At 37.8% G+C, this 26,828-nt stretch overlaps 1 protein-coding gene across 1 annotated transcript in view; it reads right to left on the reverse strand.

Moving 5' to 3' along the window:
• SLC6A2 (solute carrier family 6 member 2) overlaps window positions 1-26,828 on the reverse strand; it is a 249,464-nt gene that overhangs the window by 83,749 nt on the left and 138,887 nt on the right. The window contains exons 5-7 of the mRNA XM_053699566.1: window positions 22,458-22,596; window positions 22,182-22,316; window positions 21,486-21,589 (exon numbers count right to left, since the gene is read on the reverse strand). Of these exons, the coding sequence (XP_053555541.1) occupies window positions 21,486-21,589; window positions 22,182-22,316; window positions 22,458-22,596 (378 nt within the window). The remainder of the gene's footprint in view (window positions 1-21,485; window positions 21,590-22,181; window positions 22,317-22,457; window positions 22,597-26,828) is intronic.

The raw sequence follows: 26,828 nt of genomic DNA on the forward strand, positions 1-26,828 counted from the left end.
TCTTCAAGACATCTGACGCGAAGAATCCTCTTCGTAGTCTTCTTACTAAATGACGGTACCTTTAAGTGACGTCATCCAAGATGGCGTCCCTTCAATTCCGATTGGCTGATAGAATTCTATCAGTCAATCGGAATTAAGGTAGAAAAAATCCTATTGGTTGATGCAATCAGCCAATAGGATTGAAGTTCAATCCTATTGGCTGATGCAATCAGCCAAAAGGATTGAGCTGGCATTCTATTGGCTGTTCCAATCAGCCAATAGAATGTGAGCTCAATCCTATTGGCTGATTGCATTAGCCAATAGGATTTTTTCTACCTTAATTCCGATTGGCTGATAGAATTCTATCAGCCAATCGGAATTGAATGGACGCCATCTTGGATGACGTCACTTAAAGGTACCGTCATTTAGTAAGAAGACTCTGGATGAAGAGGATGCTCCGCGTCGGATGTCTTGAAGATGGACCCGCTCCGTGCCGGATGGATGAAAATAGAAGATGCCGTCTGGATGAAGACTTCTGCCCGTCTGGAGGACCACTTCTGCCCGGCTTGGATGAAGACTTCTGCCCGTCTGAGGACCACTTCTGCCCGGTTGGATGAAGACGTCTCCCGGTAAGGTGACCTTCAAGGGGTTAGTGTTAGATTTTTTAAGGGGGTATTGGGTGGGTTTAAGAGTAGGTTTGGTTGTGTGGGTGGTGGGTTTTAATGCTGGGGGGGGGATCTGTAATTTTGTTTACAGGTAAAAGAGCTGATTCCTTGGGCCAATGCCCTGCAAAAGGCCCTTTTAAGGGCTATTTGTAATTTAGTGTAGGGTAGGGCTTTTTTATTTTGGGGGGAGGGGGCTTTTTTTTTGTTAGGGGGATTAGATTAGGTGTAATTAGTTAAAAAATCTTGTAATTTTTTTTATTATTTTCTGTAATTTAGTTGGTTTTTTTTTGTACTTTATGTAATTTAATTTAATTTAATTTAGGGAATTCATTTAATTATAGTGGTGAGGTGTAATTGTAACTTAGGTTAGGTTTTATTTTACAGGTACTTTTGTCTTTATTTTAGCTAGGTAGTTATTAAATATTTAATAACTATTTAATAACTATTCTACCTAGTTAAAATAAATACAAACTTGCCTGTAAAATAAAAATAAACCATTAGCTAGCTACAATGTAACTATTAGTTATATTGTAGCTAGCTTAGGGTTTATTTTATAGGTAAGTATTTAGTTTTAAATAGGAATAATTTAGATAATGATAGTTATTTTATTTATATTTATTTAAATTATATTTAAGTTAAGGGGGGGTTAGGGTTAGATTTAGGGGTTAATAACTTTAATATAGTGGCGGCGACATTGGGGGCGGCAGATTAGGGGTTGATAAATGTAGGTAGGTGTCGGCGATGTTAGGGACGGCAGATTAGAGGTTAATAAAATTTAACTAGTGTTTGCGAGGCGGGAGTGCGGAGGTTTAGGGGTTAATATATTTATTATAGTGGCGGCAATGTCCGGTTCGGCAGATTAGGGGTTAAATTTTTTTAAAAGTGTTTAAGATGTGGGGGGGCCTTGGTTTAGGGGTTAATAGGTAGTTTATGGGTGTTAGTGTACTTTTTAGAACTTTAGTTAAGAGTTTTATGCTACGGCATTGTAGTGTAAAACTCTTAACTACTGACTTTAAAATGCGGTACCAGTCTTGACAGGAGAGGGTCTACCGCTCACTTTTTGTCAGTCTCGTAATACCGGCACTATGCAAGTCCCATTGAAAAAATAGGATACGCAATTGACGTAAGTGAATTTGTGGTATTTCCGAGTCTGGCCAAAAAAGTGAGCGGTACACCTGTACCTGCAAGACTCGTAATACCAGCGGGCATTAAAAAGCAGCATTTTGACCGGCCAACGCTGCTTTTTAAGCCTAACGCAAGACTCGTAATCTAGCCGAAAGAACATATTCTGCTTTGTTGTAACAAGAAAAAACAAGCGCAACCACGATTCACTGTATTTATTTAAAATAGGGTCACACAAAAAAGCTTAAAAATGCACACTTACAAGATATGTGCATATATTATGCACGTAAAAGGTCTTTGCTTTGACACCTCGGTCGGATCCCCACTGTGTAGGTCTGGTTGTGATGCCGGTATAAACACCTGGTTGGTCCCGACTCAAATACACAGGCTTGACATTCCCCAGTGTTTCCGGCAATCCAATAAGGAAACAAGAAAGTTCAAAGTTTTTAATGTCGCATCAGGGCTTACTTCTATGTAGTGCTGAAGTAAGCCCTGATGCGGCATTAAAAACTTTGAACTTTCTTGTTTCCTTATTGGATTGCCGGAAACACCGGGAAATGTTAAGCCTGCGTATTGGAGTCGGGACCAACCAGGTGATTATACCGGCATCACAACCAGACCTACACAGTGGGGATTCGACCGAGGTGTCAAAGCAAAGACCTTTTACGTGCATAATATATGCACATATCTTGTGTGCATTTTTAAGCTTTTTGTGTGACCCTATTTTAAATAAATACAGTGAATCGTGGTTGCGCTTGTTTTTTCTTGTTACAGTTTTGCCTTTCTTGAGGATTCGAATACAAGCAGGATCCTGGAACTAGCAGCACCGGATAAAATTCACAGAATTCCATTTTTTGACCAACATCTAAGTGGATTGTTACACTGGAATTTAAATATGGCATCTTGAACCTTTATGAATTATCAAACATTCATTACCGTTTTGTTTAGTATCTAGGAAAGTATCTAGGAAAGAGACATTAGTATAACACGTTATTTATATTTTAGGCCCTCTATCAAGGGGTTAATTTTTGTACTGGCATTATTTGTATCACTTACTATATGTTACCTATGGGTTAAATGGGAGGAGTTCTAAACACAAGTGATGGCCTGGAGAAATCCAATCAATAGAAACATATACCTTTAAAAGGTAACAGTTGTAAGACAAATGTAGGTATCTGATGACGGCAAAATGCCGAAACACGTAATACCGTTTTTTCTTGTGCTTGCAAGCCATTTTATGGTTCGTATTTTTGTTTTATCCAGTTGCTAAAATAAACAATTATATTCTAAAGTGCTTTCCTGTGCACCACTATCTTTTGTTTTTTTCTATAAGAGACGTTAGTATAACACGTTATTTATATTTCCAGTACCATTTTTTTCCTTGTTTGTTTTTATGAAAAATTGCCTTTTTATGTATAAGATCTTTTTGGGGTATTTCAGTTCTATAGTGGAAGGATTTGTGAAAATATGATTTAATAGTATTCCCATCAACACAATTCATACAATTGTCCTGCTATAATTATTTGCAGAGGCTTATTGTGTAAATTACTATACCAGTTGGATAATACTATTTGGTTGATCTCATTCAGTTTGTTTTATTTTATGTGCTTATGAGACACTGATATAGTGGTAAACTTTTCCTTCTTTAGTATTTTCAATATTTTAGATTCTATTGAATATTTATCAGCTTGCAGCCTATGGCCTCTAGTTATCAATGTCTGTCAGACCTGATCCGACAGTGCGGATCAGGTCCCACAGACATCGCTGAATACTGCGAGCAATATGCTCGCCGTATTCAGCATTGCACCAGCAGCTCACAATAGCTGCTGGTGCAACGCTGCCCCCTGCAGACTCGCGGCCAATAGGCCGCCAGCAGGGAGGTGTCAATCATCCCGATCGTACTCGATCGGGTTGATTTCCGGTGATGTCTGTCCGCCTGCTCAGAGCAGGCGGACAGGTTATGGAGCAGCGGTCTTTGTGACCGCTGCTTCATAACTGCTGTTTCTGGCGAGCCTGCAGGCTCGCCAGAAACACGGGGCAAAAAGCTCCATTCGGAGCTTGATACATATGCCCCTATAGCTCAGATTTAGCACTGGGCTACTATTCATTTGGAAGTTTGCTATATTCTGCTTTGTGCAGAACATTGGAATGTATAATATTTGCAGTAAATACACAGTATTACACTTTATTAAATATAAATATTGCATAAATATGATTTTACATGTTTTAATTTACTTAACTGCAAAGGACTCTAATTCACTTGTATATATGTCTATATGTGTGCACATGTGTTTATATTTGTATATATGTCTGTAAATACATATATACACATATAAATACATATGTACACATATATAGACATATCTATATACATGAGGATTCAGTACAAGACTGAAAAGAAGTGTACATATAAAGCACTCAACAACCTGTATTTCAATAATAACAAAACAGGTCATAGAAAGGAAAATGTATTTGTGTGAATATCTGGTTCGAGACGTGTAAAACTTAACTTTTATTGATATTGGTTAATATAAAACAAGGGAAACAAAAAAAAAACTAAATATTAAAAACACAGTAGCGGTGTATCTGGGTGGCATAAACAATAGGGTCAGTAGAGAAACTCAACTCAATGGATCTAAATGGGTCTCAAAAATGTAATGCAATAGCGGGCAGTGCCAGGGCAGAAATATAAAAGACCTCCTGTCAAACCGTAAGAAGTTTGAACATATTATTAAATCTCAGGTTTCTCTTAATGTGGGAGTATATACTAGTACTAATGTAAGAGAATTCAAACCTAGAGTACTATTGTGGTGAATCATCCAAATTCATAGTGAATAGGAGCCTATAGGATATTGTCTATTACAGTATATATCACATTGTCAGTATATACTCAATCAGGACAGTGGACTAATGTCTATAGAAATATATCAATATAGTCAGTGTGATTCACTTGGATTTAAGGTAGATATCCAACTATAGAGCTGAACCCAGGTGCTAATTGGAAAAAAGGTATATACTAAATGTGGTAGACCCACAATAGCTGAAAAATATGTAATGAGTATCACCTTAAAGTATTCCTTTAATTATAATATTAAATATTAAATATTCAGCACATTGTATATCCGATAATATCTGACTGATGTGGCAGTGCGCTGTGAACTAATGCACTGCAGCACTTGTATGGAATTATTATTGTACTGTTAGAACTTAATAGGTAGACAAATATATATAGGGGATAGTCAGTGTGATTCACTTGTATGGTTTATTAACATCAGATTTCAGAGCTGGACACTAATTCAAGATGAAATAACGGTATATATTCAATATAACATTCCCCAAGAGGACTAGGGAATACCCAATGCGTATCCACATAAAGTCTGAATCCTCGTTACTATGCATCCATAGGTTTATAATATTAGGTATACAGTATATAATGTATTGCGAGTAAGCCAATATCCTACTATTACACTGTTGTGCTGTGAACAAATGTCACCTTACCACACTAGTGTAGGATAATTATTATGGTATACAAGGAAAGCCCCAATATTCTGTTTATACTAAATATAGACTCCTGAACCAAATGTAGTAAACCGGAGGTACGGTAAGAGCATAGCATAACATGCCACTCAAATAGAGACTAGAAGAGATTAAATTAATAGGTAATGAGGTAGAGTTCTCTACGACTGTGTTAATGGTCAGCCGTCAACATAGTAAGTATTATAATATTAAATTATTTTGAGCAGCCATAACATTAAAAATAGAAGCACCCAGGGAACCATTACCGCTAATTAAAAAACACACACACACAACCGGAGAGAGACAGTAAGTCCCTACTCCCCTAACATGTTTCGCAACAAAGCTTTTTCAAAGGACCATATAGTTTATCCCAATCAGGAAACAGTCAGCTAAGTCAGTGGATACTTCTGATACGGCTTCAGTTCACTACAAGGAGAAGCTGATTGGCCATTAGCAACACACCTACCCACACCCCCCCCGCTAATGTCACATGCCACACAAGATTCCGATTGGCTGATAGAATTCTATCAGCCAATCGGAATTAAGGTTGAAAAAATCCTATTGGCTGTTGCAATCAGCCAATAGGATTGAGCTTTCATCCTATTGGCTGATCCAATCAGCCAATAGAATGCAAGCTCAATCCTATTGGCTGATTGGATCAGCCAATAGGATGAAAGCTCAATCCTATTGGCGGATTGCATCAGTCAATAGGATTTTTTCAACCTTAATTCCGATTGGCTGATAGAATTCTATCAGCCAATCGAAATCTAAGGGACGCCATCTTGGATGACATCACTTAAAGGAACCTTCATTCGTCGGGAGTCATCGGAAGAAGAGGATGCTCCGCGCCGGATGTCTTGAAGATGGACCCACTCCTCGCCGGAAGGATGAAGATAGAAGATGCCGTCTGGGTGAAGACTTCTGCCCGTCTGGAGGACCACTTCTGCCGGCTACGTTGAGGACATCTTGCTGCTTGGATGAAGACTTCTCCCGGCTTCGATGAGGACTTCTCCCGGCTTCTTGGAGGATGGATGTGAATCTTCAGGAGTTAGTGTTAGGATTTCTTAAGGGTGTATTGGGTGGGTTTTAGTTTTAGATTAGGGTTTGGGCTGCAATAGAGCTAAATGCCCTTTTAAGGGCAATGCCCATCCAAATGTCCTTTTCAGGGCAATGGGGAGCTAAGGTTTTTTTAGACAGTATTTTATTTGAGGGGTTGGTTGTGTGGGTGGTGGGTTTTACTGTTGAGGGTTGTTTGTATTTTTTTTTACAGGTAAAAGAGTTGATTCCTTTGGGGCAATGCCCTGCAAAAGGCCCTTTTAAGGGCTATTTGTAGTTTATTGTAGGTTAAGGTTTTTTATTTTCATAGGGCCCTTAGATTAGGTGTAATTAATTTAAATCTTTGATAATTTATTTTTTATTTTGTGTAACTTAGTGTTTATTGTTTTTGTAACTTAGTGTTTGTTATTTTTTGTAACTTAGTGTTTGTTATTTTTTGTAACTTAGTTGTTAGTTTTTTGCAACTTTGTAATTGTTTAGTGTAGATTAAAATTATTTGAGTAGGGTTAGGTTTTAAAATATATAATATAGTTAATTTAATTTGCAGTTTAATGTAATTTTAGTATAATAGTTAGGGTAGATTAATTATTAGTTTAATATAGTTTAATGTAATTTAGTATAATAGTTAGGGTAGATTAATTATTAGTTTAATATAGTTTAATGTAATTTTAGTATAACAGTTAGGGTAGGTTAATTATTAGTTTAATGTAATTTAGTATAATAGTTAGGGTAGGTTAATTAATAGTTTAATATAGTTTAATTTAAATCTAAGATAAGTTTAAATTTATTATAAGATAAGGATGAGTTAATATATAATATAGATTAAATTAATAGGTAATGAGGTAGAGTTCTCTACGACTGTGTTAATGGTCAGCCGTCAACATAGTAAGTATTATAATATTAAATTATTTTGAGCAGCCATAACATTAAAAATAGAAGCACCCAGGGAACCGTTACCGCTAATTAAAAAACACACACACACAACCGGAGAGAGACAGTAAGTCCCTACTCCCCTAACATGTTTCGCAACAAAGCTTTTTCAAAGGACCATATAGTTTATCCCAATCAGGAAACAGTCAGCTAAGTCAGTGGATACTTCTGATACGGCTTCAGTTCACTACAAGGAGAAGCTGATTGGCCATTAGCAACACACCTACCCACACACCCCCCCGCTAATGTCACATGCCACACAAGATTCCGATTGGCTGATAGAATTCTATCAGCCAATCGGAATTAAGGTTGAAAAAATCCTATTGGCTGTTGCAATCAGCCAATAGGATTGAGCTTTCATCCTATTGGCTGATCCAATCAGCCAATAGAATGCAAGCTCAATCCTATTGGCTGATTGGATCAGCCAATAGGATGAAAGCTCAATCCTATTGGCGGATTGCATCAGTCAATAGGATTTTTTCAACCTTAATTCCGATTGGCTGATAGAATTCTATCAGCCAATCGAAATCTAAGGGACGCCATCTTGGATGACATCACTTAAAGGAACCTTCATTCGTCGGGAGTCATCGGAAGAAGAGGATGCTCCGCGCCGGATGTCTTGAAGATGGACCCACTCCTCGCCGGAAGGATGAAGATAGAAGATGCCGTCTGGGTGAAGACTTCTGCCCGTCTGGAGGACCACTTCTGACGGCTTCGTTGAGGACATCTTGCTGCTTGGATGAAGACTTCTCCCGGCTTCGATGAGGACTTCTCCCGGCTTCTTGGAGGATGGATGTCGGATCTTCAAAACTGTAAGTGAATCTTCAGGAGTTAGTGTTAGGATTTCTTAAGGGTGTATTGGGTGGGTTTTAGTTTTAGATTAGGGTTTGGGCTGCAATAGAGCTAAATGCCCTTTTAAGGGCAATGCCCATCCAAATGTCCTTTTCAGGGCAATGGGGAGCTAAGGTTTTTTTAGACAGTATTTTATTTGAGGGGTTGGTTGTGTGGGTGGTGGGTTTTACTGTTGAGGGTTGTTTGTATTTTTTTTACAGGTAAAAGAGTTGATTCCTTTGGGGCAATGCCCTGCAAAAGGCCCTTTTAAGGGCTATTTGTAGTTTATTGTAGGTTAAGGTTTTTTATTTTCATAGGGCCCTTAGATTAGGTGTAATTAATTTAAATCTTTGATAATTTATTTTTTATTTTGTGTAACTTAGTGTTTATTGTTTTTGTAACTTAGTGTTTGTTATTTTTTGTAACTTAGTTGTTAGTTTTTTGCAACTTTGTAATTTTTTAGTGTAGATTAAAATTATTTGAGTAGGGTTAGGTTTTAAAATATATAATATAGTTAATTTAATTTGTAGTTTAATGTAAATTTAGTATAACAGTTAGGGTAGATTAATTATTAGTTTAATATAGTTTAATGTAATTTAGTATAATAGTTAGGGTAGATTAATTATTAGTTTAATATAGTTTAATGTAATTTTAGTATAACAGTTAGGGTAGGTTAATTATTAGTTTAATATAGTTTAATGTAATTTAGTATAATAGTTAGGGTAGGTTAATTAATAGTTTAATATAGTTTAATTTAAATCTAAGATAAGTTTAAATTTATTATAAGATAAAGATGAGTTAATATATAATATAAAGTTAGCGGGTTGTTAGGTTTAGGGTTAATAGTTTAATTTAGTTTATGGCGATGTGGGGGGCTGGCGGTTTAGGGGTTAATAGGTTTAGTAAGTGGTAGTGATGTGGGAGGCTTGGGGTTTAGGGGTTAATACATTTATTTAGTTGCGGTGGGTTCGTGAGTGGTGGGATAGGAGTTAATAACTTCATGTAGGTGGCGGTGGTGTCGGGCGGCAGATTAGGGGTTAATAAGTATAATGTAGGTGACGGTGGTGTAGGGGGCACCAGATTCAGGGTGTTTAGACTCGGGGTACATGTTAGGGTGTTAGGTGTAAACGTTACCATAGGAATCATCAGGATAACGGACAGCAGCGAACATGAGCTTTCTCTGCTTTCAGACTCCCATTGATTCCTATGGCATCCGCTGCCTCCAGGGCAGCGGATTGAAAACCAGATACGCTGGGCCGGAATAGTGCCAAGCGTATCTGGTAGGTATTTGTTAACTAGCAAAAGTAGTCAGCTGAATTTGCATTCGGAACATCTGTAGTGACGTAAGCATCGATCTGTGTCGGACTGAGACCGGCGGATCGTATGTTACATCACAGATTTCAACTTTTGCTGGTCTGTAGGCTTTGATAACTAAGGGGAATCAGGCTTTCCACAATTACACTGCGGAATTCCAGCGTATTTGTGGTTGACGGCTTGATAAGTAGGGGCCTGAGTCTTTAGCTCCCTACTCCGCTAAAGTGGATACCAGATAGCTATGGGACAGGGGTTCTAGTGTGTGGTGTTTGGTCCTATTATGGCTCCAATCTATGTATGATCCTTGTGGACTTTAATGGCTTTGCTTTGCTTTTTATGAGGTCACGAGTTGTTTAATATCCATACCTGTTTATTAAATGGTTTAACTGGGAAACTTCCTGTGCTTTATTTAAATGGCAGAGGCATTCACACTGCCCTGCCATGCATTGGCTGGGTTCAGTTTGGTAGCTGCAGCACTTACAGCTCAGAGCAAGACTATGGGGCCGATTTAACAATGTGTGAACGGACATCGATAAATGCCGACAGCATACACTGTCAGCATTTATCATTGCACAAGCATTTCTAGTGAAATGCGTGTTCAATACCGCCCCCGCACATTTGCAGCCAATCGGCTGCTATCAGGGGGTATCAATCGACCCGATCATATCGAACAAGGCGGATTTCTCTCCGCCGCCTCAGAGGTGGCGGACGAGTTAAGGGGCAAGATGCAGCAGGTCGGAGACTGCTGTGCCACTCCCCACGGGCCTGCTGGCCCTCATTTCCTGGTGGCTGTTGGCTTCCAATTTTTGGTGGGCGGAGCCTGGCAGGGGTCCCGCAAAATCGCTCATTTTCAGGTCCATGTCCTTTGCTTTGCTTGGGTCCTACTTACAGATTAATATCTGGACCTCTTGCACTGCACCCTGTTTTGTTCAGTTAAACAAAGTTATCATGCTTTTCAGCATTTGTATTTAATAAATGCAGCTGTGTTGGCCTTCTCTACAGCTCCTCTTGTTGTGTAGTTATTTATTTATAATAATGTTTAAGGGAGTCTCAGATAGCTTATGAATGGGTGGGTTTAACATTTAATATCACTGCAATGTCCTTGGAAATGTAAGTGACTGTAGAGTGCTGACTAAGGAGGGATATACACACTGTAATTATCTCACCAGAATCATAGTTTATATCAAATATATTTAGTAAAGTGTCTAAGATCTTTACAACCTGAACAAAAAACAGGTCTGTGTGGATATTGTGAAATAATGATGAATTTAAAATTGTACCACGTGATGTGGCAAGTGATGGGTACTAAAAGCTGTAGCACACCGCAGGCACCTAAATGGGGCAGTCTTTCCAATGTAGCCACTACAAGAATAAGGTGACATTGCATATGAGGCACCATATTTGTAAAGGAGAAAGCATTGGTAGAATGTTGGTGGAATGACTTTAAAATGAAGACAGCAAATGACTGAGTACTGCCTCTACCCACAAAAAAAACACCTTTTTAATAGATCAATGGAATAAATCATTGACACCAAAGGGGGTAAAATTACTGATCTATGGGCCAGATTATGAGTGGCACGCTAACAGTTATGCGTGAGTTATATTGGGTTTATAGCGTTAGATGTAGTGCTTGTATTACAAGTTGAAAGTAAATGCGATCGTTTTAGTGCAATTAATCTTTTAGGATAGCATGACCTTAGAGCTCTGATTAACTGTTTTGCAAAACAAAAAATTGTCACAAATATTATATACACATATAAGCACATAAACACATGACATATACAGTATATAAGTGCATTGGAGCCCTTTGCAGTCAAGTAGATGAAAACTTGTTAAATCATATTTATGCAATATTCATATTTAATAAAGTGTTATACTGTGCATTTACTGTAAATATTTCACATTCCAATGTTCTGCACATAGCAAAATATGTTCTATGTATTTTTAAATAAATATTTGTATATATATCTATATATAATCATAAATATATGTTTAGATATATATTGTAACAAAATTCCATCTCATATATATATATATATATATATATAGAGAGAGAGAGAGAGAGAGAGAGAGAGATAGAGATTTATGAATAAATAGAAATATGTGAAGAAAATTGGATTGTGATATATTATATATTATTATTTTCATGTTGAGTTAGCACACTTCAAAATATGCGATTGGGTTTGTGCCGAGTACAGTGTTAGTTTCCCCCCCCCCCCTTTTTTTGCTCCATTGACTTCTATTGAGGGATTACATTAACGCGTTCACGGTATTCTAACTTCAGGTTTTTACTTTCAGCTTGTAATAAGAGCGATACCCGTTGCTCGCAAAAAGCTTACTCCTAGCGAAGTTAGCGAGTGAGTGGCAGCGTTAAATGGCGTTTCCACCTGTTATCTGGCCCTATATGTGTTACTGGCACAAAAGCTATATGTGTGTTACTAACAGTTGAAGGGGTGAAAGTGCTGGTCAATATGCATTACTAAAACAAAGGGTTTAATTGGTCATTTTATTTTTGTTAAGCAGACAAGAGGGGTAACAAAGAGGCTACCACATTGTTCTTTGTTTGCTTTCCTATTGACCCACTGGTCTTTGTGCATTGTTGGCACAAAGGGGTTAAATCATTGCTCTTAGGAAGTTACCAATATCCAAGGGGGTAAAAAATAGCCTGATAGAAAAACATATCCTTGGGCAGCATTTAACAGAGCCAATGATTTTTTTTTTTATGAGGGGCACTTCATTCTAATCGTAAAATGAAGCCCCTGGTCCCTTTGCCACTTAGGAAAACCCATGAATGGACTCCTAAGCTGCACACACAGACTGATACTGATGCATTGCCAGATACACACATATATGAAACCATTTAAAGACTATGGAGCCGATTTATCATTGGTCTGTCCGACATAATCCGCTCAGCGGATCATGTCCAACATACATCGATGAATGCCGACAGCATACGCTGTCTGCATTTATCATTGCACAAGCAGTTCTTGTGAACTTCTTGTGCAATGCCGCCCCTTGCAGTGGGTGTCAATCAGCCCGATTGTATTGGATCGGTCGGATTCATGTCCGCAGCCTCAGAGCAAACGAACCAGTTATGGAGCAGCTGTCTTAAGAACTCTGCTTCATAACTGCTGTTTCCATCAAGTTCCATTCGGAGCTTGATGATTCGGCTCCTTAATGACACTTTAGCACACAAATCCACAATCAAAGTCACTTATGTTAAAGAATAATCATGATACCCCCATTCCCTTAGTTTCCATTTCAGCAAAACATAAACATTTTAGTTGATTTGTAGCTTCCTTTTGTACGCCATTCAAATTATTAAAAAAGTCACTGTTGGTAAATTACATAAATCATGAACACAACAACATCAATATTATTAATCCATACAATTAGTTAAAAAAGAATACGGTATATGTGAGCTTTAGTTGTCACTAGTAGGGCCTAGCAAGCAAGAGGCTTAGATCAAAGCAACTGTGAGTTTTCTTTTATTAATATTTTAAAAATGTATTGGTTTTACACACACTATACACACACACACAAACACACCCACCAACACACACACGCCCAGGTACATACACACACACATACATGCACATACACACACACACACACATACATGCACACACACACATATACACATACATACATGCACACACACACACACACACATACACACACACACACACATACATACACACACATACTGTACATACACACACACACATACATACACATATACACACACACATACATGCACACACAAACACACACACACACATACATGCACACACACACACACACACATACACACACACATACATGCACACATACATACACACACATACATACACACACATACTGTACATACACGCACACACACAAATACACACACACATGCACACACATACTGAATTATGGGAAAAATTAAAATAAAGAGAAGCCTGAACTTTACCAGTTTCAAAGTCAGAATTCAAGTACTCTCCCAAAAATGAAAAACTAAAAATTATATTATAAAACACTACAAAGTCTTTTTTGCTTCACCAGAAATGAGAGTTAGCTTGGTGGGTTTAAATAAGAGATGTGTTATGTAGTATCAGCTTGAAGAAAGAATATTTATAAAATTAAAAAAGCACATGTTTTTACAAATATAATTTTTTAAATGCAATGCAAAAAAATAAAATGAAATGCTAACTCTATATCAGTAGTAGCTGTCATTGGATTCCAGTGAGTGTGGCTATAGAGGGTGAATCACCTATCAGCACGGCTGGTTAGAAAAATATACAATTTACTTTTGTTTAGTCTTGTCAAATAAAATTGAATGGAGAATTCTGTATACATAAAAGTATGCAAAGGATTGTAATATACCACAAAGTGACATGATGGCAACAGACATTTTATGTATCAAAATGTGACCTCTTATAAGTTCAAGGTCACTAAAATATGACATTTCTGCCTTATTATTGTGTGTTATTTAAAAATTCAGGGTTCAATGTCGAGCGACCCTTTTTTTTCATAAGCAACATGACAGGTTGCTGCTTTCTGAGATCCATAGGATTGGATGGGAGCAGGTACATTTTCAGAATACCATGTTCCAGCCTACAAGTGGACTGAAGTATATGATTCTATTTTTCTATATATGAGAAAGCTTCACATAAATATGTAAACTGGGTATATAAATTATTACAACCATGATCTACTCAATCTGCATTTTGGTAATTCTATAATTTTGACTATGAAATATTTCTTTCAATATAGGCATATACAATAAAATATTGCCCCCCAAGCACTTTGGCCCTAGTGCCACTGCACCTGATGAACCAATATTAGTTCTGCCCCTGGTCTGCACACCAGTAGCTGGCTACCATATGATGCAAATGAAGTTCCCACCTCCTCCTCAAATGATGCCATTTAGACATGACCCTGGGAAGAGGGCACCTATGGGTGCAGACATGCCTATGATTTCCCGTCCTCCCATGATGCACCTGCCTGGCCATCGCATGATGCTTTAGTGCCACCCTGGAATGGCTCGCCCTGACCAATAATAGACTTTCTCTATTTTTTTCTAAAAATATTTATTACATAAAATTATTAAAACCAGAAAGGAGGTATTAACAACACTCAGGATCCTACAAAACCTGTAGGAAACACATTTGTATGAGCAGTCTGTAAGTGTCACTCATAAGCTATTACCAGCTTTTTCAGTACGCCAGACCTAGCTGTGTTGCCTTCTCGTTACCGACAAAAGCCCCTAAGCATTAGCAGGAAATATCTACCCGCCAATGGGCATCAGTAATTAGTAAAACAGATAAAGCTGTATTAGCTTTAATTTAAATTTAAAGGGACACTGAACACAAAACTATTGATAATAGAAGTAAATTAGAAAGTTGCTTAAAATTGCATGCTCTATCTGAATCATGAAAGAAACAATTTGGGTTCAGTGTCCCTTTAAATAGCTTTGACTATTTACTACTTTTACACCGTATCCATGTGTAAATGATTCTCTTTAATATGAATGATAGATTTAAAGTAAAATGTCCTTTTATTAAAGGGGTATAAAAGCAAAAATATTTCTTTTGTGATTCAGATTTGCATCTATTTTCAAGTTTGCTTCGTTCACATGATATTCTGTAATGAAGAGGTACCTAGGTAGGTATCTGGAGCACTACATGGCAGGAAATAGTGCTGCCCTCTAGTGCAAATTGATAACATTCTTGCAAAACCGCTGCACCAAATAGTGCTCCAAAAATGGGACAGCTCCTAAGCATACATCCCTACTTTTAAACAAAAGATACCAAGAGAACGAAAAAATTGATAATAGAAGTAAATTAAAACGTTGTTTAAAATCACATGTTCTATGTGAATCACAAAAGAAAAAAATGTGATTCATATCCCTTTAATTAAGTCCATTGAGGCTGGAATTTTACATGGGGATTCATTTTAAAGGCTCCATTTTTTTATCATTAGTCATTATTTTATTATTGTAAATGTAAACAATACTATTATTTTCCCATTTAAATGTCTTTCCTACTTTACTATTCATATTATACAGGTTTTAGTTTACGAGTCTTGCGTTAGGCTTAAAAAGCAGCATTGGCCGGTACCAACGCTGCTTTTTAATGCCTGCTGGTATTACGAGTCTTGAAGGTACAGGTGTACCGCTCACTTTTTTGGCCAGACTTGGAAATACCTCAAATCCACTTACGTCAATTGCGTATCCTATTTTTTCAATGGGACTTGCATAGCGCCGGTATTACGAGTCTGCCAAAAAGTGAGCGGCAGACCCTCTCCTGTCAAGACTGGTACCGCATTTAAAAGTCAGTAGTTAAGAGTTTTACACTACAACGCCGTAGCATTAAACTCTTAACTAAAGTGCTAAAAAGTACACTAACACCCATAAACTACCTATTAACCCCTAAACCAAGGCCCTCACACATCGCAAACACTATAATAAAATGTTTAACCCCTAATCTGCCGAACCGGACATCACCACTACTATAATAAATATATTAACCTTTAAACCGCCGCACTCCCGCTTCGCAAACACTAGTTACATTTTATTAACCTCTAATCTGCCGTTCCTAACATCGCCGCAACCTACCTACATTTATTAACCCCTAATCTGCTGCCCCCAACGTCGCCGCCACTATATTAAAGTTATTAACCCCTAAATCTAAGTCTAACCCTAACACCCCCTAACTTAAATATAATTTAAATAAATCTAAATAAAAATAACTATCATTAACTAAATTATTCCTATTTAAAACTAAATACTTACCTATAAAATAAACCCTAAAATAGCTACAATATAACTAATAGTTACATTGTAGCTATCTTAGGGTTTATTTTTATTTTACATGCAAGTTTGTATTTATTTTAACTAGGTAGAATAGTCATTAAATAGTTATTAACTATTTAATAACTAGTGTGTGTAGGTGTTAAAGTGTGCGCAAGAGGCACAAAGCTGCTCCAACCCTAAAGTCCCTCAAGTTAGGGAAAAAGATATGCAAAAGAATGAAAAAACAGGAGAAGCGCTAGTCAAAGCTGAAGGTGCTACAATGAAAACAAAGTGAAATGAATGACTTGCTATGCAAACGAAATGAGATGAAATTACTTGCTTTGCAAATAAAATTTAATCAAACAGTCATAGAGGTACAAATCCTGCAAAAATAAAGTGCATAAATGTAGAGATATTAAAAATCGGACGTCTCTGATATATAAAAACACAAAATAAAAACAAATGACTACTGTTGCTAATATAGACCTTGTCTCTGTATTATGTAGAGAAAGTCGACATAATAACTAAAGTCCTCAGAAGAGATAAAAAAAGATCAAAGCCGGGTAAAAGTAAACCCGTTTTACCTTCAGGCGTACCGTCCGTGTATTTAGAATCACCTCCGTGAGGCGTATTTATATCCCGTGACGTCACTGATCGGGAGGCGTTGTCTCTGTAGGGAAAGCCTATTGGTCAGGATAACTTGACAGATGAACTATAGCGGCCGCTATATTGTAGATGTTAAACCCCGCTCTTAGTGCAGGATCGCACGCAGGGTCATAGTATATCCAGATCTCTCTTATAGACCTTGTAGTATACGGACTTTGATGTGCAACTTGAAACCGGCTTGACTTAGGCGCGTGGCCCTTCACAATGCGGTCCTCGTGCTCTCCGTGGGTAGCTGAAAAACTTGTCACTTCAACAGAGTATTCAAGTCCTTATAGACAATATATGAAGTGTAAGGTAGCTGTAACTTTCATCAACGCGTTTCTCCCTCTTACAGGGCTTTCTCAAGATGCGCCTCACGGAGGTGATTCTAAATACACGGACGGTACGCCTGAAGGTAAAACGGGTTTACTTTTACCCGGCTTTGATCTTTTTTTATCTCTTCTGAGGACTTTAGTTATTATGTCGACTTCATTCATTTCACTTTGTTTTCATTGTAGCACCTTCAGCTTTGACTAGCGCTTCTCCTGTTTTTTCATTCTTTTGCCTATTTAATAACTACATAGTTAAAATAAAGACAAATTTACCTGTAAAATAACAATTACACCTACACTACACTATAATTAAATTAATTCCCAAAATTAAATACAATTAAATATAATTAAATAAAATTATCTAAAGTACAACCCCCCTCCCACTAAATTACAGAAAATAATAAACAAATTACAAGATTTTTAAACTAATTACACCTAATCTAATCCCCCAAATAAAATAAAAAAGCCCCCCTAAAATAAAAAAAGCCTTACCCTTCACTAAATTACAAATAGCTCTTAAAAGGGCCTTTTGCGGGGCATTGCCCCTAAGTAATCAGCTCTTTTACCTGTAAAAAAAGTAAAATCCCCCCCAACATTAAAACCTACCACCCACAGAACCAACCCTACTCTAAAACTCACCCAATACCCCCTTAAAAAAACCTAACACTAACCTCTTGAAGATCACCTTACCGGGAGAAGTCTTCACCCAACCGGGCCGAATTCCTCAACAAAGCCGGGAGAAGTCTTCATCCCAGCCGGGCGAAGTAGTCTTCATCCAGATGGCATCTTCTATCTTCATCCATCCGGCACGGAGCGGGTCCATCTTCAAGACATCCGGCGTGGAGCATCCTCTTCCATCGAAGTCTTCTTACTAAATGATGGTTCCTTTAAGTGATGTCATCCAAGATGGCGTCCCTTCAATTCCGATTGGCTAATAGAATTCTATTAGCCAATCGGAATTAAGGTAGAAAAAATCATATTGGCTGATGCAATCAGCCAATAGGATTGAACTTCAATCCTATTGACTGATCTAATCAGCCAATAGGATTGAGTTGGCATTCTATTGGCTGTTCCAATCAGCCAATAGAATGCAAGCTCAATCCGATTGGCTGATTACATCAGCCAATATGATTTTTTCTACCTTAATTCCGATTGGCTAATAGAATTCTATCAGCCAATTGGAATTGAAGGGATGCCATCTTGGATGACGTCACTTAAAGGAACCGTCACTTAGTAAGAAGACTTCGATGGAAGAGGATGCTCCAAGCCTGATGTCTTGAAGATGGACCCGCTCCGCGTCGGATGGATGAAGATAGAATATGCCGTCTGGATGAAGACTTCTGCCCATCTGGAGGACCACTTCGCCCGGCTTGGATGAAGACTTCTCCCGGCTTCGTTGAGGACTTTGGCCCGGTTGGGTGAAGACTTCTACCGGTAAGGTGATCTTAAAGGGGTTAGTGTTAGGTTGTTTAATGGGGTATTGGGTGGGTTTTACAGTAGGGTTGGTTGTGTGGGTGGTGGGTTTTAATGTTGGGGGGGATTTGTACTTTTTCTTACAGGTAAAAGAGCTGAGTACTTTGGGGCAATGCTTTTAAGGGCTATTTGTAATTTAGTTTATGGTAGGGATTTTTTTTATTTTGGGGGGACTTTTTATTTTGTTAGGGGGATTAGATTAGGTGTAATTAGTTTAAAAATCTTGTGATTTGTTTATTATTTTCTGTAATTTAGTGGGGGGTTGTACTTTAGATAATTTTATTTAATTGTATTTAATTTAGGGAAATAATTTAATTATAGTGTAGTGTTAGGTGTAATTGTAATTTAGGTTAGGTTTTATTTTACAGGTAAATTTGTCTTTTTTTAAACTAGGTAGTTATTAAATAGATAATAACTATTTAATAACTATTCTACCTAGTTAAAATAAATACAAACTTGCCTGTAAAATAAAAATAAACCCTAAGCTAGCTACAATGTAACTATTAGTTATATTGTAGCTATCTTAGGGTTTATTTTATAGGTAAGTATTTAGTTTTAAATAGGAATAATTTAGGTAATAATAGTAATTTTATTTAGATTTATTTAAATTATATTTAAGTTAGGCGGTGTTAGGGTTAGACTTAGATTTAGGGGTTAATAAGTGTAGGCAGGTTGCGGCGACATTGGGGGGCAGCAGATTAGGGGTTAATAAATATAATGCAGGTGTCAGCGATGTTGAGGGCAGCAGATTAGGGGGTCATAAATATAATCTAGGTGGTGGCGGAGTCCGGAGCGGCAGATTAGGAGTTAATCAATATAATGTAGGTGTCGGCGATGTGGGTGGCAGATTAGGGGTGTTTAGACTCAGGGTTCATGTTAGGGTGTTAGGTGTAGACATACATGTATTTTCCCCATAGGAATCAATGGGGCTGCTTTAGGAGCTAAACGCTGCTTTTTTGCAGGTGTTAGGCTTTTCTTCAGCCGGCTCTCCCCCATTGATTCCTATGGGGAAATCGTGCACGAGTACGTTCAGCCAGCTCACCGCTAACGTAAGCAGCGCTGGTATTGAGGTGAGATGTGGAGCAAAATTTTGCTCTACGATCACTTTTTTGCGGTTAACGCCGGGTTTGTAAAAACCCGTAATACCAGCACTGTCTGTAAGTGAGCAGTGAGCATAAACTGCTCGTTAGCGCCGCATAGCCTCTAACGCAAAACTCATAATCTAGGTGAATATATGAGATAGACTCATTACATGTAAAGCAAGATAGTTCAAGCCGTGATTTGTCATAATTGTGATGATTATGGCTTGCAGATCATGAAAACCCCAAATCCAAAATCTCAGAAAATTAGAATATTGTGAAAAGGTGCAATATTCTAGGCTCAAAGTGTCCCACTCTAATCAGCTAATTAAGCCATAACACCTGCAAATGGTTCCTGAGCCTTTAAATGGTCTCTCAGTCTGGTTCAGTAGGAATCACATTCATGGGAAAGACTGCTGACCTCACAGTTGTGCAGAAAACCATCATTGACACTCTCCATAAGGAGGGAAAGCCTCAAAAGGTAATTTCAAAAGAAGTTGGATGTTCCCAAAGTGCTGTATCAAAGCACATTAATATAAAGTTATGTTTGAAGGGAAAAGTGTAGAAGAAAAAGGTGCACAAGCAGAAGGGATGACCGCAGCCTGGAGAGGATTGTCAGGAAAAGGCCATTCAAAAGTGTTGGGGACTTTCACAGGAGCCACCACACACAGACGGATCCTGGACATGGGCTTCAAATGTCGTATTCCTCTTGTCAAGCCACTCCTGAACAACAAACAATGTCAGAAGCGTCTTACCTGGGCTAAAGAAAAACAGACCTGGTCTGTTGCTCAGTGGTCCAAAGTCCTCTTTTCTGATGAGAGCAAATTTTGCATCTCATTTGGAAACCAAGGACCCAGAGTATGGAGGAAGAATGGAGAAGCACACACTGCAAGATGCTTGAAGTCCAGTGTGACGTTTCCACAGTCTGTGTTGATTGGGGAGCCATGTCATCTGCTGGTGTTGGTCCACTGTGCTTCATTAAGTCCAGGGTCAACGCAGCCGTCTACCAGGAGATTTTGGAGCTCTTCATGCTTCCTTCCGCAGACAAGCTTTATGGGGATGCTGACTTAATTTTCCAGCAGGACTTGGCACCTGCCCACACTGCAAAAAGCACCAAAACCTGGTTCAATAACCATGGGATTACTGTGCTTGATTGGCCAGCAAACTCGCATGACCTGAACCCCATAGAGAATCTATGGGGCATTGCCAAGAGAAAGATGAGAGACTTGAGACCGAACAATGCAGAAGAGCTGAAGGCTGCTATTGAAGCATCCTGGTCTTCCATAACACTTTAGCAGTGCCACAGGCTGATAGCTTCCATGCCACGCCGCATTGAGGCAGTAATTGCTGCAAAAGGGGCCCAAACCAAGTACTGAGTACATACAGTATGCATGCTTATACTTTTCAGAGGTCCGATATTGTTCTATGTACAATCCTTGTTTTATTGATTGCATGTAATATTCTAATTTTCTGAGATTGTGGATTTGAGGTTTTCATGAGCTGTAAGCCATAATCATCACAATTATGACAAATCACGGCTTGAACTATCTTGCTTTGCATGTAATGAGTCTATCTCATATATTAGTTTTACCTTTTAAGTTGCATTAGTGAAATAAATTAACTTTTGCACGATATTCTAATTTTTCGAGTTTCACCTGTAGATGTATATGTATCACATTCTATATTTAATTTTACTGTTTGCAAGATTATACAGCATTACTACTGTGCTACACATCCTTTGCAAGTAAAATATCAAACGTCTGACCTGTAACAGTTGTTGTCAAATTTATTGTAACTGGCAAATGCAATCAAGACTCCAAATCCTGCTCCCAGTGAGTAGAATATCTGAGTTGCTGCATCGATCCAAACCTTCAGAAAGAGATGAGAGAGATAAATACATATCTTCCCCTACACAGCATTCATAGACAATCAGTATACACCACTATTGAAGAGACTGCATTGTAGATTCATATCTTACCAAAAACAAAAATGCAAATTTAGCAAATTTACTTTGTATCCTTTGTTGAAAAACAGACCTAGGTAGGCTTACAAACAGATATGCACTACTGGGAGCTAGCTGGTGATTGGTGGATATACACATATGCATCTTGTAATTGGTTCACTAAATGGGTTCAGCTATGTCCAAGTATTGCTTCTCTGGAGCTGACTTTAACTAAGAGTTTAACCCATTTGTAGAGGTTAAACATGGGGCATTATTAAAATGCTTTAACACATTTTCTTCCTTTTTCCCCCCCCCGCACCTTTATGCCCTTTTAAGCTTGAGCCCATCAATAATTTACTTATTCAAGGCTTTTTATTGTTCAAATATAATGTCTATGCTGTCTGGCCAATCCAGAAGCTTACTGTTTTGCAAGCATTTTGTCCTAAATAAAAAATATAATAATGTCATCAAGGGTGAGACAAACCAAGCTTGATTGCATATGGCTCACTAAGTACTTACCGTGGCTTCTTTTAGTCTCTTGAAGTCTATGTGTAGGTACGCACTGATGCCATTGGCCGATCCAGGAAGAGTGACCCCACGGATCAGCAAGACAAATAATACTACGTATGGGAGTGTGGCTGTTATCCATACAACCTTCAAAGGAAGAGATGACATGTCAGATGCAAAGGACAGGCAGTAGTAAAGCCCACTGAAACACCTTTGAGCATAATCTTTTTATTATTGATTGCAAGGCTAAGCTACAAGGTTTTTGGTGCAACAAGAATGTGTACTTACCTTCCCTGATGTCTTAACGCCTTTCCACAAGCTGAAGAAGAGGACAATAAGCACCACAAAGAGGCAGATTGTGAGTTGCCACCTTGGATGCCCCAGGTCTTGTATTCCTGCACTTTCATGCAGGTGTAGCACACCGCGCCTACAACAAAGATATATAAAATGGTTACTACTAGGCTGTAGTATTTATGATTAAACAACTAAAAATCTATGCGCTGGTGGTAGATAATACTTCACATAAAAATCAGATACCCCAAGTCATCTGAATAAATAGTTTTAGTAGCAGTTATGATTGTCTTATATGTGTGCGCCTGTGTGCAAACACTGGCTTAATATCTACCAAATGACAATGGTCTTAGTAGTATTTGTATTTCTATGTCTATGTTTATATAAAGAAATGTGTAGAAAAAAAGTTTTTTAGTTTTTAAAGAATGTTCATAGAATAATATCTTAAAATTATTAAGTTCTAATTAAAAAAAAAAAAAAAAAATAATAATAAAAAATAATAATAAAAAAATATACAAAGATTATTGGTTAAAAATAATATTCTTTTATTAGAATCAATATAAAACAGTCAGTCGAAATTGCTTAATCTTAAAGTGGTTATGTGAGAAAGTTGGTACCAACCAATTGTATTGAGGTGTAGCTAAAATTAGTATATGATATATGTGTGTAAAAACAGTGTATACAATTAGCAAGTCCTGTTTATACCTTGGTAGGTATTTAAAAATACTTTTTGTAAAAGATTTGGCTTTTCGCTCATAAAATGCACCAAAGGTAGAAAATAAGGTATAATTGGTAGAAATACAGTTGTTAGAGATAGTTGTTGAAGACAACTATTGACACCTGGTTCAACAATAGGTGTTTATTTTCAGCCTTTTTGAAATAAGCCTTTTTGTGATATGACCAAAAGATTTAGGCTAGGTGTTTGAGCCGTTTTCTGTATGTCACAGTAATTATATCACAATAGTTATTGAACACTTACCTTGTCTTTTGCGATATTATTAATCAACAGACTTTGAATAAGGTACCTTATTTGCAGTTCCAAGTCATATAAGAAGGTTCTTGCGTGTCCAAATGAGGTATAGATGAGAAACTTTCTTTGTCCTTTCAAAGTTTCTAGGAGCGCTTGTTGCAGCGTGTATGTCTCCTGTGAAAGTTGCCTCTGTCACTTCCGTGTCCGGTCTTGACACGCCCACCAAATGCGAGATTGACAGATAGGTAAAGAGCAAGGTTTCTCCAGTGCAGTGTAAGCAGTCTGTATCCAACGCGTTGCTTTGGATACAGACTGCTTACTGATCACCTTGGATACAGACTGCTTACACTGCACTGGAGAAACCTTGCTCTTTACCTATCTGTCAATCTCGCATTTGGTGGGCGTGTCAAGACCGGACACGGAAGTGACAGAGGCAACTTTCACAGGAGACATACACGCTGCAACAAGCGCTCCTAGAAACTTTGAAAGGACAAAGAAAGTTTCTCATCTATACCTCATTTGGACACGCAAGAACCTTCTTATATGACTTGGAACTGCAAATAAGGTACCTTATTCAAAGTCTGTTGATTAATAATATCGCAAAAGACAAGCTAAGTGTTCAATAACTATTGTGATATAATTACTGTGACATACAGAAAACGGCTCAAACACCTAGCCTAAATCTTTTGGTCATATCACAATACAACAACTATCTCTAACAACTGTATTTCTACCAATTATACCTTATTTTCTACCTTTGGTGCATTTTATGAGCCAAAAGCCAAATCTTTTACAAAAAGTATTTTTAAATACCTACCAAGGTATAAACAGGACTTGCTAATTGTATACACTGTTTTTACACACATATATCATATACTAATTTTAGCTACACCTCAATACAATTGGTTGGTACCAACTTTCTCACATAACCACTTTAAGATTAAGCAATTTCGACTGACTGTTTTATATTGATTCTAATAAAAGAATATTATTTTTAACCAATAATCTTTGTATATTTTTTTATTATTATTTTTTATTTTTATTTTTGAATTAGAACTTAATAATTTTAAGATATTATTCTATGAAAATTCTTTAAAAACTAAAAAATGTTTTTTTCTATACATTTCTTTATATAAACATAGACATAGAAATACAAATACTACTAAGACCATTGTCATTTGGTAGATATTAAGCCAGTGTTTGCACACAGGCGCACACATATAAGACAATCATAACTGCTACTAGGCTGTAACCAGGTGACCAGAAGTAAATAAGTCAACAGGTTGTGGTGAATAGAGCTGAAACATCTAGTGGTCAGGGTTAAGCTGCTACACAAATGTATAGTGAGAGATTTGTCTGTGCTATATTCTTAAGACAAGCAAATGGGAATAGTGTGCCTTTCATCAACTAATTGCTCGCAGATAAGTGTGGGGCATTCTGTAGTTTAAATAAAAATCTGCCATCCATATGAAAGAGAAGTATCTAAACCTGCTGAATCTCTTTTATTCTTTTCTTTCTTTATTTTATTTGCATGAAAAAAGTTATGTCAAAGCTGTTTACATTTAAATTGAAACAAATACATCTGTATTTATGCGTATTATCTACTTCCTGAGAAGCATTAGAAATAATGAACTATAAGTCAATAAGCACAACTAATACTGGTATATTAGTTTAAGTTTAAACAGTTTTTCCTTTATATTTATTCTGGCTATAAAAATGTCATTTTTAAAGTGCCCTCTCTGCTCCTTGCTAACTTCGCTCTCCCCAGCACAGTTTACCTTTCCAGCGAGCTCTATTACTTTCTATGGGAGACATCTTGCAGGGACAGCCCCTTTTTCTGATAATTCCCTGGTGGCAGCCTCTGCAAGTGCCTGCAATGTTTTTCACATTCCATCAGTTGAGGTTTAAATTATTAGTGTTCCGTTTATCATTGTGTGGAAGGACATGATCCGCTACAGCGAACCATGTCCGCCGCACATCGATAAATGCCGACAGTATATGCTGTCGGCATGTATCATTGGACCAGCAGTTCTTGTGAACTGCTGGTGCAATTCCGCCCCCTGCAGATTCTCGGCCAAGGGGCCGCTAGCAGGGGGTTTCAATCAGCCCGATCGTACATGATCGGGCGGATTGCTATACGCCACCTCAGAGTCGGCGTATGAGTTAAGGAGCAGCAGTCTTAAGACCGTTGCTTCTTAACTCCTGTTTCTGGCAAGCCTGTACACTCGCGCTGAAACAAGGGGAACAGGGGCTATTCGGCCCTTGTTAAATAGACCCCTTAGTCTCTAAATATCAATGCAAGTAGATACGTGCATTTCTTTTCTGACATATTTTGTATATTGGTAAGAAATATGGAAACTATGCTCCCTCTTTATCATGCCAATGAACAAACAGATTCATGTAAGAAAAATAAATTTTTGCTGATTTGTTCATGTGGTTCAAACCATTACTTTAAAGTGATGGTAAACTTGACATGTTTTAAAATCAGGTCTGGAATCTAAGTGATATTTTAGATGGACTTCAATAGATCACTTCTAATAAAGATGTGCTGTAACTTACTCTTTAATCTAGCCGTGCCATTCTAATACCCCTTGCTCTGGCTGCTCACTTCAAAACTCATATTTTTGTGCGCTAACGGTTTGAACTGTTCTCCAATTGGCGCTGTAGCTACAAAAAAAAATGTTGTATGGCTAGAGCACCGATTAGAGAACAGTTACCATCAAGTGTACCATTGCTAGCAGGGGGTGCTCGTATTGGATCAGGATGATTTCAGTCCGCCACCTAAAAGGTGGTGGAGAAGTTAAGGAGCAGCAGTCTTACGACTGCTTCTTAACTTCCGTTGTCAGGGGACAATCCTTACAGTAAATTGAAAATTAAATGATTCTGATAGAGCATGTGAATTTAAACAACTTTCCAATTTACTTCTATTATCACATTTGCTGAAGAGTACAGCTAGGTAGTCTGAAAGCAACTAAGGAGCGTGCAAGTGTCTTTAGCATTCTATGGCAATAGTGCTTGCAACTATGTATAATATTGCTATATTGTGCACACAGGGGTCAATTTATCGAGGGCCGACAGGCTCGCCCGAAACAGCTGCTCCATAACCTGTGCGCTGCCTCTGAGGCTGCGGTCTGCAATCCGCCCGATCCTAGACGATTGGGTTGATTGACACTCCCTGCTAGCGGCCGATTGGCCATGAATCTGCAGGGGACAGCACTGCACAAGCAGTTCACCAGAACTGCTTGTGCAATGCTGAATACCTACAGCGTATGCTGTCGGCATTCAGTGATGTCTGTCGGACATGAGTATCATGTTGGACAGACAATGATTAATCTGCCCCAAAGGCTTAATCCTACAACTCAATATAATTATTTCAAATATCAAATTGTATATAATAT

Source organism: Bombina bombina, chromosome 1, assembly GCF_027579735.1.
Source record: "Bombina bombina isolate aBomBom1 chromosome 1, aBomBom1.pri, whole genome shotgun sequence".
In the NCBI taxonomy this organism is placed as follows: Eukaryota; Metazoa; Chordata; class Amphibia; order Anura; family Bombinatoridae; genus Bombina; species Bombina bombina.